General features: G+C 32.4%; 1 protein-coding gene across 1 annotated transcript; it reads left to right on the top strand.

Annotated features, from left to right (window-relative positions):
- The first annotated feature begins 9,300 nt into the window (after positions 1–9,300).
- LOC124943266 (probable polygalacturonase At3g15720) lies at positions 9,301–11,483 on the top strand. The gene is made up of 9 exons (XM_047483806.1): positions 9,301–9,369; positions 9,559–9,690; positions 9,786–9,959; positions 10,290–10,316; positions 10,404–10,611; positions 10,692–10,773; positions 10,845–10,950; positions 11,015–11,103; positions 11,234–11,483. The coding sequence occupies exons 1-9, from the start codon at positions 9,301–9,303 to the stop codon at positions 11,481–11,483; spliced, it is 1,137 nt and encodes a 378-aa protein (XP_047339762.1).
- The last annotated feature ends 2,418 nt before the right edge of the window (positions 11,484–13,901 follow it).

The following is a 13,901-nucleotide window of genomic DNA, read 5'->3' as shown; positions in this document are numbered from 1 at the left end:
ATTATTTTTAATAAAAAATTTAAAGAGTATTCATATATATATATAAAAAAGAATTATTTAAAATAGAAAGTATTTTAGTATTTTGATTAATGAATTGAGTGATGTGATGGATGAGATGAGAATAAAATGATGTTTGATTTTGTTTGGGTTATTAAAATAATTCAAACCGAATAAGACATTAATATGTATTTTAGGTATCAAATGTATAATTTCGACATCGTACCGAAATAAAGGTAAGATAATGTATGGTATCAAAGGTCCCCCATTACCTGCATAAGTGATGGGCTAAATCATTTGTCCAGTGATGGGGAATTATCATGTTCAACTATAAAATCTATTGATCAACAAAGCAATAGCCTGATGTCCGTACTCTTAGGTCCAAAAGTTGCTGATCTTGGCAACAACCTAAATTCTCATGATCATAAGCTTGTACCTGCACTAAATGACAAGAAAAATTCTCTTAAAATGACTATGGCCATGATTTTGCAGAAATTTCTAAAGCTCCAATTAATGAATGTGATCAGAATAATAATAGGACTGAGGAAGGCTTAAATGACCAAACTTGTGTCACACATCGGTCTGAAGTTTGTAGTCTGGCTGGATATGTTATTTTTGATGATCAAATTATGCTAGTAGTGGGAAACATAATAGCAGAGTTGGGCTTCAGCATGTCCTGAGCAGCAACAACTTGGCAGAGCTTCTTACTAGTGAATGCCATATTGTTGGTCCTGAGCTTTCTAGAGCTAATTTAGATAGGTCTAAACTGAATATTCCCGGGCTGATTGTGTCCAAGGCTGATATGGTTGGTATTTCAAGTTTAGTTAGGGTTGAATCTGCTGGGTCTGGGGTTGCAGGATTTAAGACGAATAGGCTTGGAGAGGTTGGTTCGGGTTTGACAGTCACTATGGAAGCTTTTGATGAGACTTAGTTAGTGGTTTCTAAATCAGATTTGTATGATTCATATGGGTTGGCTGAGGTTGATTATGCAAAGTCGTCTAATGGGTCAGTTTTAGTAGCTGATATTAAGGGGATTTTTGTGTCTGAAAGGTATCTTCTAGTTGATGTTGGGCTGACAATGTCCAAAAGTTCTATGGCTGGTCCTAAGGGTCCTTGTCTAGTAAATGCATGTGTTGTAAATTCTGTATCCAAAGCTGTTAGGATGGGTCTTTCAAATTCAGCAAGAATTGATCTTGTTGTGTCTGGGGTGGCAAGGTACGATTTAGACTGTATTGGAAAGGATGCTTTGGGTTTGGATGTCATTAAGGCAGGTTTAGCCGATTCTTCCGGATTGGTAGGTTCTAAAGTTATGTTGTTTGGTTTATATGGGTCAGATGGAGGTGGTGATAAAAGATCTGATAAGCCAAATGAGTTTGCATTGGCAGATTGGTTTAAAATTGTCAATTCTGAATTACTAGTCTCCAAGAATGATGCGACCAAACATTCTGGTATAACCAATTTATATGGGTCTGTTGAGACTGAAAGGTCCTTTTCAACTGGTCCTGAACTGGCTGTGGTATCTATGGCTGGTCCTAGCTATCCTGGTGCTGCTAACTTGGTTATTGATAGCCGTGAGCATCATCCTCTTGGGTCGCTGGATAGAAACTTATTTAACTCCAATAGAGATGGACCTAATTTCTGTTGCAGCCCTACCTATGATGATAATCAGTCCGTGGCTATTGAAGACAGAAAAACAGTGATTCTTATGGATTTTCTGGAAGTGAAAGCAGTGTTGACAAGGATCATGTAATGGCTGGGTGTTTTGCTAGCCATGAAGACAATGAAATTCAGGAATACAACTCGTATATCCATTCATGAATATAATGACATGGAATATACGTGGTCTCAATGATCCTATCAAAAGCAAAGAGGTTCGAAGTATTATTGAGGAGAAAAAGCTTGTTGTTTTTGGTATTCTTGAAACAAAGGTGAAGGAACCCAATGTGGATCGCATCAAGTGCCTTTGTATGGACAACAATTGGCATTTGTTACACAATTCTAACAACAGAACTGATAGAATTTGGGTTGCTTGGAATACTGATGTGACTGATGTCAAGATGATCTACTCTTCTGATCAGGTCATCATGGTTGAAGTCAAGGGCAAGATTGATGATAATCGATTTCGGCTGGCTATTGTTTATGGTTGTAACTCGGGATCAGATAAAAGAATTTTGTGGAATCGTTTAAAAGCTAAGATTGATGATGGGGACCCTTGGGCTACTTTAGGGGACTTCAATGTTACTAGTTTTGAGAATGAGAGAAGCCCTGAATCTGATATCACTCAAGATATGATCGACTTTAATGAGTGCATTCGTGATATGATCGACTAACTCCGACAACCTATTTACTTGGTCTTCTATGAGGGGTGATGAGCAAATCAGAAGAAGCAGAATTGACAGAGGTCTTATTAACTCGACTTAGGCTGATAAGTACCCTAGAAGCCATGTCCATATTCTTAACCCGGGAATTTCTGATCATTGTCCTCTTAAGCTTTATTGGGAAAAGGATAAGAAAGTGAAACGTCCGTTCAAATTCTTAAATTTTTGGATGGAAAATGATAAGTTTAAGGACATTCTCAATGAGGTTTGGAGAACTCATGTGGATGGCTCCATGATGTTTTGTGTATCGGAGAAATTGAGGCTTCTTAAAAATCAGCTTACTAAGTTTAACCGAAGGAAATTCAGCAATATATCTAAAAGGGTCATGGCTGCGAGAGATGATCTTGAAAAGATTCAATCATGATTTCTTTGTGATGACATTGATGATATTCTGAGGGAAGAGGAAAAATCTGCCATTGCCATTTTCAGAGAGCTTAGTTCCATGGAGGAGAGTTTTGCGAGGAAAAAGTCGAGACAAAACTGGATTTCTCTTGGGGACAAGAATACATCTTTCTTCTACCGGAAATGTTCATCTAGAAATCTTCGGAATAATGTCCAAAGGCTCAAGAATGATAAGAGGGATTTTGTGCACGGACATGACCAAATTCAAGACTTGGCTGTCAAATTCTATCGTGGTCTCATGGGCACTAAAACCGGGCAGCAGCTCAGTCAGCTTAATACACTTTATCAGATTGTTGACAAGATAATTACAGTTGAGGATAGTTGTGAACTTGTTAGGGTTGTTTCGAGAGAGGATGTTAGAAAGGCTATGACTAGCATCAACGTCAATAAGAGCCCCGGGCCTGACGGGTTTAATGCGGGGTTCTTTAAAGCCAATTGGGATATTGTGGGTAATGACATTACAGAGGGGGTTCTTGAATTCTTTAGAAATAGAAAAATGCTAACCCAATGGAATGTCATTGTGCTTAATCTAATTCCCAAAAATTTCGTGCCTGAAAAAATACAAGATTTTCGACCCATTTCTTACTTTAATGTTGTGTCTAAAATCATTTCTAAAATTCTTGCTAAACGCTTTCAAAGAGTTATTTCTAAGATAGTGAGTCTATGGCAATATGCTTTTATACCCGGTAGGTCTATATCGCATAACATCCTTCTAATGCAGAATCTTCTAAAGGGTTATGGAAAAAGGAAGATCTCTCCTCGGGTTGCGTTTAAAATCGACATTTATAAAACTTTTGATACCGTTAAATGGGGAACTATACATGATTTTCTTGTCGTTGCTGGTTTTCCTAGAATCTTTATTGAATGGATTATGCAATGAGTCTCTACCTCCCGTTTTGTAGTTTGTGTTAATGGTGTTCACAGGGGCTATTTCAAGGGCGAAAATGGTGTGAGACAGGGAGATCATCTCTCTTCTTACATCTTCGTATTGATCATAGAGGTCTTTGAGAGTGTCTTAACGACATTCCGAAAGAATCGCCATTACACTTTCCACCCTTTATGTGAGGAGGAGAAGATCACTCATTTATGTTTTGCAGACGACTTGTTCTTACTTGCTCATGCTGACATTGAAACTATTAAAACTATAAAAGACGCGCTTAACTTCTTTTCTGATGTTACAAGTTTATCAATTAATGTAGATAAAAGTGCAGCGTTCTATGGCGGTGTTGACGATGAGACAAAGGCAAGGATACAAGACATCATGGGCATCCCCGAGGGTTTGTTCCTGGTCCGGTACTTGGGGATTCCGCTCACGGAAAGGCAGATTCATGTCGTACATTGCAGACCACTTATAGAGAAGGTCAAAAACGTGATTATGAGTTGGGCAACCAAGAAGTTATCTTATGCGGGAATGATTGAATTAGTAGGTAGTGTTATAATGGGGCTTATCGGGTATTGGTCTCAACAAATTGTTCTTCTTAAAAAGGTGATGCGGGAGCTTGATACATTATTACGTGACTTTATTTGGGGCAGCCACGACCGTGGAGGGAAGAAAGTTTAGTGGACTGACGTGTGTAAGCCTAAGGACGAAGGTGGTGTGGGATTGAAGAATTGTGTCGAATAGAATCGTACCGTTACTTATAAGCATTTACGGGCCTTACAATCTAAGCAGGATTCCTTATGGGTGAAATGGGTGCACTCCCGGTTTATGAAACATGAAATGAGCATATGGACGTGCAAAATTACCGACGACATGACTTGGTCATTAAAGAAGATATTGAAGCTTAAAAATAGCATTGATTCGATCTTTGACATCAAAATTGGTGATGGACGTGGCACTTTGTTTTGGCACGACCCATGGTTCGAAAACAAACCATTGATTAGTAGAGACGAATTTCGAGGCCTAAGGATCAGGAGAGATTGTGCGGCTGCCACGGTCCATGACATTCATATCGGGCTTTGAGTTTCGATTATTACTAGAGTCTTGGAAGGAAAAGGAGTCATTGATCATTTGAACGGTCTCAATTTTTGTAATATGGCTGATGTGCACTTGTGAAAAGCGGAAGAAAATGGGAAAATTAAGTCATGTGTGATTTGGAACGTCATTCGGGAAAGAGGTCAATTAGTGGATTGGGCTTCGTTTATATGGTCATCTAGAGTTATACCGAGACACCGGTTTATTCTTTGGCTTGTCTTCCGGAGAAGGCTTCACACTCGTGATCGCATTCTTGTTTACATGGATATCCCGAATCCTAGTTGTGTGCTATGTGGTGGGTCATTGGAAACTATTGATCATCTCTTTGGGGGCTGCCCGTTTTCTAAATTCATTTGGAATCTATTCTTCTCGGCTATGGGGATTTCTATTATAAATGTATCATCACAAACTTTTTGTAATAATTTAAAATATTGTTAAAATAAGTTATAAAATGAAATGGATTAAAATCATCTCATTAATTAGGAGGTTAAATAAATTAAATGATTAATTAGATGAAAGAAGCAATCTATTTTAAAATTCTCATTAACAAATCATAAATTGAAATCGACCACATCTGTGATCAGATTCTATTTCCTTACAAAAAATTGAAAAGTCAAATAAATTAAAGGAACTTAATGACCTAGTTATAGAATAAACACACTTTTTTTTCCATATTTATTTATTTAAATTTTAGATTCATGTCCTAATATTTATCTAAAAAGATGCCCCTCTATTTTTATTTACTTTGATTTTTTTTTAATAATTTAAAATATTGTTAAAATAAGTTACAAAATGAAATGGATTAAGATAATCCCATTAATTAGGATGTTAATTAAATTAAGTGATTAATTAGATAAAAGAAACATTCTTATTCACACGTAATCTATATATATAAAATGATGCTTAATTTTTAAAGTGTCTGGATTGTCGGGTCGAGAGTTGTGGTTAATTTAGATATTTATATGAGAATAAATGGATACTTGGGTCAGATTGTGGGTTGACCCACCCATAAACTTAAAACGGTTAAAAATAAAATTAAAAATGCTATTTGTATATTTCGAACTTACAACATAACAAAACAAATACAACCCTTTAACCAACTAGGCTAACAACACTTTATATATAAGATTCAACATCAAATTTGATGAACGCGAGACATTTTAACAATAAAAGTTCAAATTTTTAACTAACTAATATATATATATATATGTATATATAATGATGCTTAATTTTAAAGTGTTCGGATTGCCGGGTCGAGAGCTGTGGTTAATTTGGATATTTATGTGAGAGTAATGGATACTTGGGTCGGATTGTGGGTTGACCCGTCCATAAACATAAAAAAATTTAAATAAAATAAAAAATGATATTTGTATGTTTCGAACTTGCAACCTAACAAAACAATTACTACCCTTTAACTAACTAGTCTAACAACACTTTACATTTAAGATTCAACACCAAATTTGATGAGAACGCGAGACATTTTAACAATAAAAGTTCAAATTTTTAACTAACTTATATATATATATATAATGATGCTTAATTTTTAAAGTGTCCGGATTGCCGGGTCAAGAGTTGTGGTTAATTTGGATATTTATGTGATAGTAATGGATACTTGGATCGGATTGTGGATTGACCCGCCCATAAAATTAAAACGGTTAAAAATAAAATTAAAAATTCTATTTGTATGTTTTGAACTTGCAATCAAACAAAACAAGTACAACTCTTTAACCAAGTAGGCTATAAACACTTTGTATTTAAGATTCAACACCAAATTTGATGAATGCGAGACATTTTAACAATACAAGTTCAAAATTTTAACTAACTAATCTATATATATACAATGATGCTTAATTTTTAAAGTGTCTGTATTGTCAGGTCGAGAATTGTGGTTAATTTGGATATTTATGTGAGAGTAAATGGATAATTGGGTCGAATTGTGGGTTGACCCGCCCATAAACTTAAAACGGTTTAAAATAAAATTAAAAATATTATTTGTATGTTTCGAACTTGAAACCTAACAAAACAAGTACAACCTTTAACAAAGTGTGATTGAGATGTGGTTTACCGAGGGATAATAGACCGGTATCATTTGAAAGTGGTTAAACAAATATGAATCAAATATTTAATTGACCAAAGTGTGAGGTCACAATGCTAATTGTTAAAAAATATGAATCAAATATTTGATTGAAAAAGTGAAAGTGTAAAGTCACGAGATGAGAAATTCATTCGGAAAAGAATATGTGATAAAACATGTGAGAAAATAAGTTATTTTATCGAAGTGAATAAAATGTGAAATGAGAGCGTTATATTTTTATATTAATGTATTATTCACAATTTATTAAGAATTTTAAACATTTAATAGATATTATTATAATTTTTTTTAATTTATTTTGTTTTTGTTTTTATCCGTGTGCATTACACGTATAAATGTCTTGTTACTTACTATATTTATGTCTAAATTAAATATTACCATTTAAACCATGCTCTTCTATTTTATATATATATATATATATTTAATTGGTAAAAATTAATTTATACATAAATATAATAAGTAACAAGATATTTATAAAATATTTTATAAATCTCTTGTTAATTACTATATTTATGCTTAAATTATATATGACCATCTAAACATTGCAGATCTTTATGACATCTGACTGGGGGATGGGAAAGACACTCTATTCTTGCACGATCTCTGGTTCAAAAACTAGCCTTTCATCCACAAAGAGGAGTTTCAAAATACCCGTATGAGAAGGGACTGTGCAGAAGCGAAATTCAAAGATATTAAAGACGGTAATTGGGACACACTCCTGAGAAGAAATCTAGAAGGACAGAGGATATTTGATCATATAAGTAACATACAACTAAACGACAGACCGGATTTTCATGAATGGAAATCTAAGGACAATGGGAATCTGGTTTCGAAGAAAATATGGGAGGTAACCCGGGAAAAAGCGCAGAAAGTAGAATCGGCTCCTCTTGTATGGTCAACAAAGATTATCCTTAGACACCAGTTCATCTTATGGCTCGCCTTCTGGGAAAGACTCGGCACTCATGATCGTATCAGCAAGTATATGAGCATCCCGGACGCAAGCTGTCTTTTATGTAGAGAAAATGAAGAAACTATAGATCACCTATTTGGGAGTTGTTGTATTGCTTCAGGGCTTTGGGACAAATTCTATAAAAAGCCTGGAGCTGATCAGTTTCTCGAACGAATGGAATGAAATCAAAGAAGCAACACTACTCAAAGCCAAGGGAAATAGATTTGCAACAAGCATGTTCAAGTGCGGCTTCGAAGCACTGGTGTATAACATTTGGCAAGAACAGAATGCAATGGTATATGGCAGAACCCGCATGAGCGTTGAAGAGTTATGGAAAGATATTATATCGGATTGCAGCGCCCTCGCGGGAACGTGGAGAAGAATTCCAAACACGGAGCAGAACTGGAATATCTGTACGAACTAGAATTTATCGTTTTTTAAACTCACTAGATTTGAAAGTATTGTAATAAGATAATTCATTTACGTTTTTATCTTATTAGCTTTTATTTGGAATGTTACGACTTCAAAATCAATCTAGGCCTGTCTAGAATAATCTCTTAAACTCGTGGGTTTTTTTCCCATTTTTGGGAATATTTAATGAAATGACGCTAAGTCGTTTTTCCCAAAAAAAATAAAAATGCTATTCGTATGTTTCGAACTTGCAACCTAACAAAACAAGTACAACCTTTAACTAAGTGTGATTGAGATGTGGTTTGCCGAGTGATAATATACCAGTATCATTTGAAAGTGGTTAAACAAATATGAATCAAATATTTGATTGACTAAAGTGTGATGTCACGATGCTAATTATTAAAAAAATATAAATCAAATATTTGATTGAAAAAGTGAAAATATAAAGTCACGAGATGAGAGATTTATTCGGAAAAAATATGTGATGAAACATGTGAGAAAATAAATTGTTTTATCGAAGTGAATAAAATGTGAAACGAGAGCGTTATATTTTTTATTTTAATGTATTATTCATAATTTATTAAGAATTTTAAGGATTGACTAGATATTATGATAATTTTTTAAATTTATTTTGTTTTTATTCTTATCCGTATAAATGTCTTGTTACTTCGTATATTTATGTCTAAATTAACTATTACCATTTAAACCTTGCTCTTCTATTTTATATATATATATATTTAATTAGTAATAATTAATTTTTACATAAATATAATAAGTAACAAGATATTTATAAAATATTTTATAAATCTCTTGTTAATTACTATATTTATGCTTAAATTATTTATTACCATCTAAACATTGCTCTTCTATTATATAAAGAGAGATAGATAGAGGGAATTCACATCAAATATTAATTAAGCTTACAAAGATTTTCATTTTATTCTAGATTTTTTACCATGGTAATTTCACTAACCTTTTTGTGTAGTTAAATATTTGAACATTGAATCATATTGATGAATTCATTTGATTGTAGGAGCAAAAATTAAATAATTTGTTGGTTGGGTTGATTTGCCTATGCACATTGATGAAATTGACTATGAGTGAGAATGTGTTGAATGTAATGAATTACGGTGCAATTGGAGATGGAAAAAGAGACGATTCTCAAGTATTTTTATTCATCTATACTTTGTTTAAATTCCATTTATACTTATAAGTGATAATTCTAATATCGATCCATCAACTAAATCTTTGCATTTACCCTATATTTGAATGGATCTACCTTTGCAAAATAGTTTGTTGATCAAATTGAATATACATGAAACTAGAAGGACTTGTTTGTAATTATTGCTGGCAGGCATTTCTCAGAGTCTGGGAAGCTGCTTGCCAAACTACTCAAGTTCCAAAAGTGTTCATCCCAAACAGAACTTTTCTGTTAAAGCCCCTCACCTTTTCCGGTCCTTGCAAATCTTCCCTCATCTATTTTCAGGTATATATATTTTATACCAAAGAAATCATTCCTCTCATTTACTAATGTTTATAAGTTTTAATATAAAAGTGTGGTTTGTTGATACAAATTTAAAGATAATGGGGAAAATTGTGGCTCCAAATTCAAAAAATGCTTGGTCGGGTCGACCCACGAATACATGGTTGTTCTTCTACGGAATCAACGGGCTTTCTCTATCCGGGTCGGGGCAGTTCGACGGGCAAGGGTCGATTTGGTGGAGCAATCCTTGCATGCATAATTCTGCACAAAATGTGAGAGCCTCTATATATCCATTTCAAATCTTTTTAATCCTTTAGATTAATCTATAATATTGAATCGATCTAAACTATATATTTTTATTCTTTAAAATAACTTTCCTTTTATGAGTTATGAAATGTTGGGTTAATTTTGTAAAAAGTTGTAAATTTTATTAAAAAATATACACAAGGAAATTACTTTTTTTTGTAAGGGAATAAAAGAAATTTTGTATTTTAATTATTGATTGATTATGGGACAGCTTAAAGATTTTGACTTCTTTGAAAAATATTCTAATAATTCAAATAGAAGATTTCTAAAATATTTTTGTTTTTATTTATTTTTAGGCTGCTGGAAAGTGCAAGGCTCCAGCTGTAAGCTAAATACTAATCATCATTGAATCAAAAATTTAGGTTTCTTCTTTTAATATATTTATTTTTTAAATCCTTATTGATCACTAGGTGGTAACGTTTAAGAGATGTAACAATCTTAAAATCAATGGTCTCACTTACATCAATCCAATGAATAATCATATGCAACTAACAACTTGTAAAAACGTGAACATTTCTCACATTCGGATAAACGCACCCAAAAATAGTCCTAACACCGATGGCATTGATATTGCAAACTCCCATTCGGTTAAGATTCGCAATTCAGTCATAACCACAGGTTAGTTAATTGTGAATTTTCTTTTTTCGCACTTCATTAGATTTCTTATGAATTTTCTTTCGCTTCAATCATGTCAAAAGGCGATGATTGCATTGCTATAAGTGGAGGCTCGTCAGATATAGACATTAGCGGCATCTTTTGTGGTCCAGGCCATGGCATTAGGTTAGTAATTCTCGTATTTTTATTAAAAATATATACATTCGATATTTTCTTTTGAAACGATACAAATGCAGCGTGGGGGCATTGGGACACGGAGGATATGATGTTGTGGAAAACGTGAAAGTATACAACTGTACATTTAAAGAAACCTTAACCGGAGTTAGGATCAAAAGTTGGCAGGTAAGAACATTATAAATTAACCATTTAAACATAAAATACAATTACAAAATTAATAATCATACAGGGCGGAGAAGGTTATGTAAGGAATGTTTCATTCAGCCGGATTAAGTTCATTGCGGTCTATAATCCCATAATTATTGACCAATATTATTGTCCTTCAAGAGTGGGCTGCCAAAACTTTGTAAGACCCCCCTAACTATTTGTGTTTCTTCAATTAAATTCCTTTTTTTTCTCATTATTGTAATTTTAGTCCTCACACATTTTATTTTGTTCTCCACAAACTGTTACTCTTCTATTGGAAGACATCGGCGGTTAAAGTGAGTGACGTATCGTTTACCTCAATAGTTGGGACTTCAAATATGGATCAAGTAATAAACCTGAGTTGCAGTAAGTCTTTCGGATGCACCAACATCGTATTAGATCGTATAGATATTTCGTTAGCAACAAAAGGGAGAAAGCCATTTGCTACTTTCATTAATGCACATGGGAAAGCTACCAATACTAAGCCTGCAATCAAATGCTTACTTCCATAGTTAGGTCTTCAATTTATGACCCAATCTTTTTTGTGCATTTATTTGTGTGTATTTTACCATTGGCGTCATGTAGACATTACTATTGTGGTCCTTTTACACCAATTTGAGGTATTGGGTGATCAAATAATATGGCATGCCTTTCATTAGTTACACCAAAATTTGAGTATTTTTTTGCTAACTTACTTAAGGTATTGAGTGAACAAATAATATGATATTTGAGTTTAAGAAATGATGCAATATTTCCAATAGCAATTGAACCTTAATTCTTAATATTTTATAAGAGGGTTGAGGCATCTCAGTACTTCTGTTAGTTAATAATAATAATGAACTAACACTTATTCAAAGCAATTTTTTCACATTCAATATAAAATTTCTATAAGTCATTTGTATCGACATGAATAATTCTGATCGGTTTTATCCAATTCTAACTAAATTTATCAAAACTTTATTCATTAATATGGATTAGAACTAATCTTTATAATTCAAAATTAAGCTAAATCTTATAAAAAAATATGTAAATTTGTTTTTTTTATTAAAGACATAAAGGGTGTTAATATATAATAAGAAAATATAATAAAATAATTTAAAATAAAAAAAAAAATCAATATTTTGCTTAATAAATTATACATTGTAATAGAGAATGAAGAAGTGAAATAAAATTACGTAATTTGATTAGTTTGGATTACTTAAATAACTTGAACCAAATCGAATCCAATCTAACCTAACCTGTATCTAGTAATTTCATTAGATTTATAAAAAAAAATATGTTGCATTTCTTTCCAAAATCCAAATATTAAATCATTAAAAATTTAACTTCATAAATTCAAACTCAACCAGTTCAAATAGTTTACCCAAATTACTAATTCAAATTTGGTTCAATTTAAATTTCTAACTAATAAGTTAAATACTCATTTCTAAATTAAGTACTATCACACTCATTCCTAAACATTATAGAATTAATTACAACTAGACTCTAAATACACCGAAATATTTCAGTTGACCATGATTCTTAATAAATAAAAAATCAAGAGTTCAATGTCTTGAAAATTATGACTATAGAGTTATACTTCATAAATAAATACAAAAATATATCATTTCACACAAAATAGTATATACAGCAATAAATATTGAGATATAGATGATATCTATTATCTAGTAACAAGTGCCTTATTCCTAAGCAAATCGTGAATGATGATAATCTACAATAAATTGAAGAAAATATATATATATATTCCTCAAGAACATAACATATAATATTCCTCAACAAAATTATTCCAAGGAAATAATTAACATATACCATTTCAAAAAAGTATTCCAAGACCATCACATATTATTCCTCAACAAAATCATATCACTAGTAGAAAAAATATTTTTAACGACAATCATTCGCTGTAGTTAATAATTTTTATTAGTGTCGGCGATATATACGTCGTGGTTAATAATTATTATTAGTGTGGGCTATGTAACGCCCACACTAATAAGTTTTATTAACCACGCCTTTCATTGTATTCGCCGTGGCTAATGTTTTTGTTTTTCCGCCACACTCCCGCCATTATTATTAGTAACAGTTTTATGATGAACGTCGTGGCTATAAGTCATTTCTTCCCACTTTTTAAAAAAAAAATTAATAACCACAATGATATCTTAAAGCGGTGATTAATAAACTATTTATTAATCACGGTTTTATGATAACGCCGTGGTTATTAATCCTTCACTAAAATTTCCAGATTATTGATTATTAAGGATGGTGTTATCATAAAACCGTGATTAATAAACTATTATTAATCACGGCTCTATGATAACACCGTCCTTAATAATTGTCTACTAACGAATTATTGATTATTAAGGACATTGTTATCATAAAGCCGTGATTAATAATAGTTTATTAATCAATTCAAATTAGAATTTTTGTTAAAGATCACAAAGAAAAATCAATTCCTTCATTTACTTAGCACGTTCCTTACATAATTTTCTCAATGATCATCAATCTCTTATGTGTTTACATATTTGGAGATTGATTTTTTTTATAAAACACGTGATTAATAAGATAATAAAAAAATGATATGATATGGTGTAGGATCGATTCAATGATTTTTTTTGTTAATTCATAAGATGTAACCATTTAGGGTGTACGTAGAAGGTCTCTTTAAATGAAATGTTTTTTTGGTTCACATTTAGGGCGGGTATTTATAGGATTGGTAAAAGATTAATTACGTAAAAAATCCTAACTACATTGACCAATTCTTGGGAGAGTTTGTTGAAGACCACATCTAAGTAGTTAGACAGTTTGAGAGAATGTGGTGTTACATATTTGGATATTCGTTTTTTTTAAACTCATAATTAACAAGATAATATTTCCTTAATCAAATACTTTTAACCACGACAATGGGTAATGTCGTGGTTAATAAATTCACACCA

Source organism: Impatiens glandulifera, chromosome 6 (assembly GCF_907164915.1).
Source record: "Impatiens glandulifera chromosome 6, dImpGla2.1, whole genome shotgun sequence".
Taxonomy (NCBI): domain Eukaryota; kingdom Viridiplantae; phylum Streptophyta; class Magnoliopsida; order Ericales; family Balsaminaceae; genus Impatiens; species Impatiens glandulifera.
The sequence above is the reverse complement of the archived record's forward strand: the minus strand, read 5'-3'. Positions and strand labels throughout refer to the sequence as shown.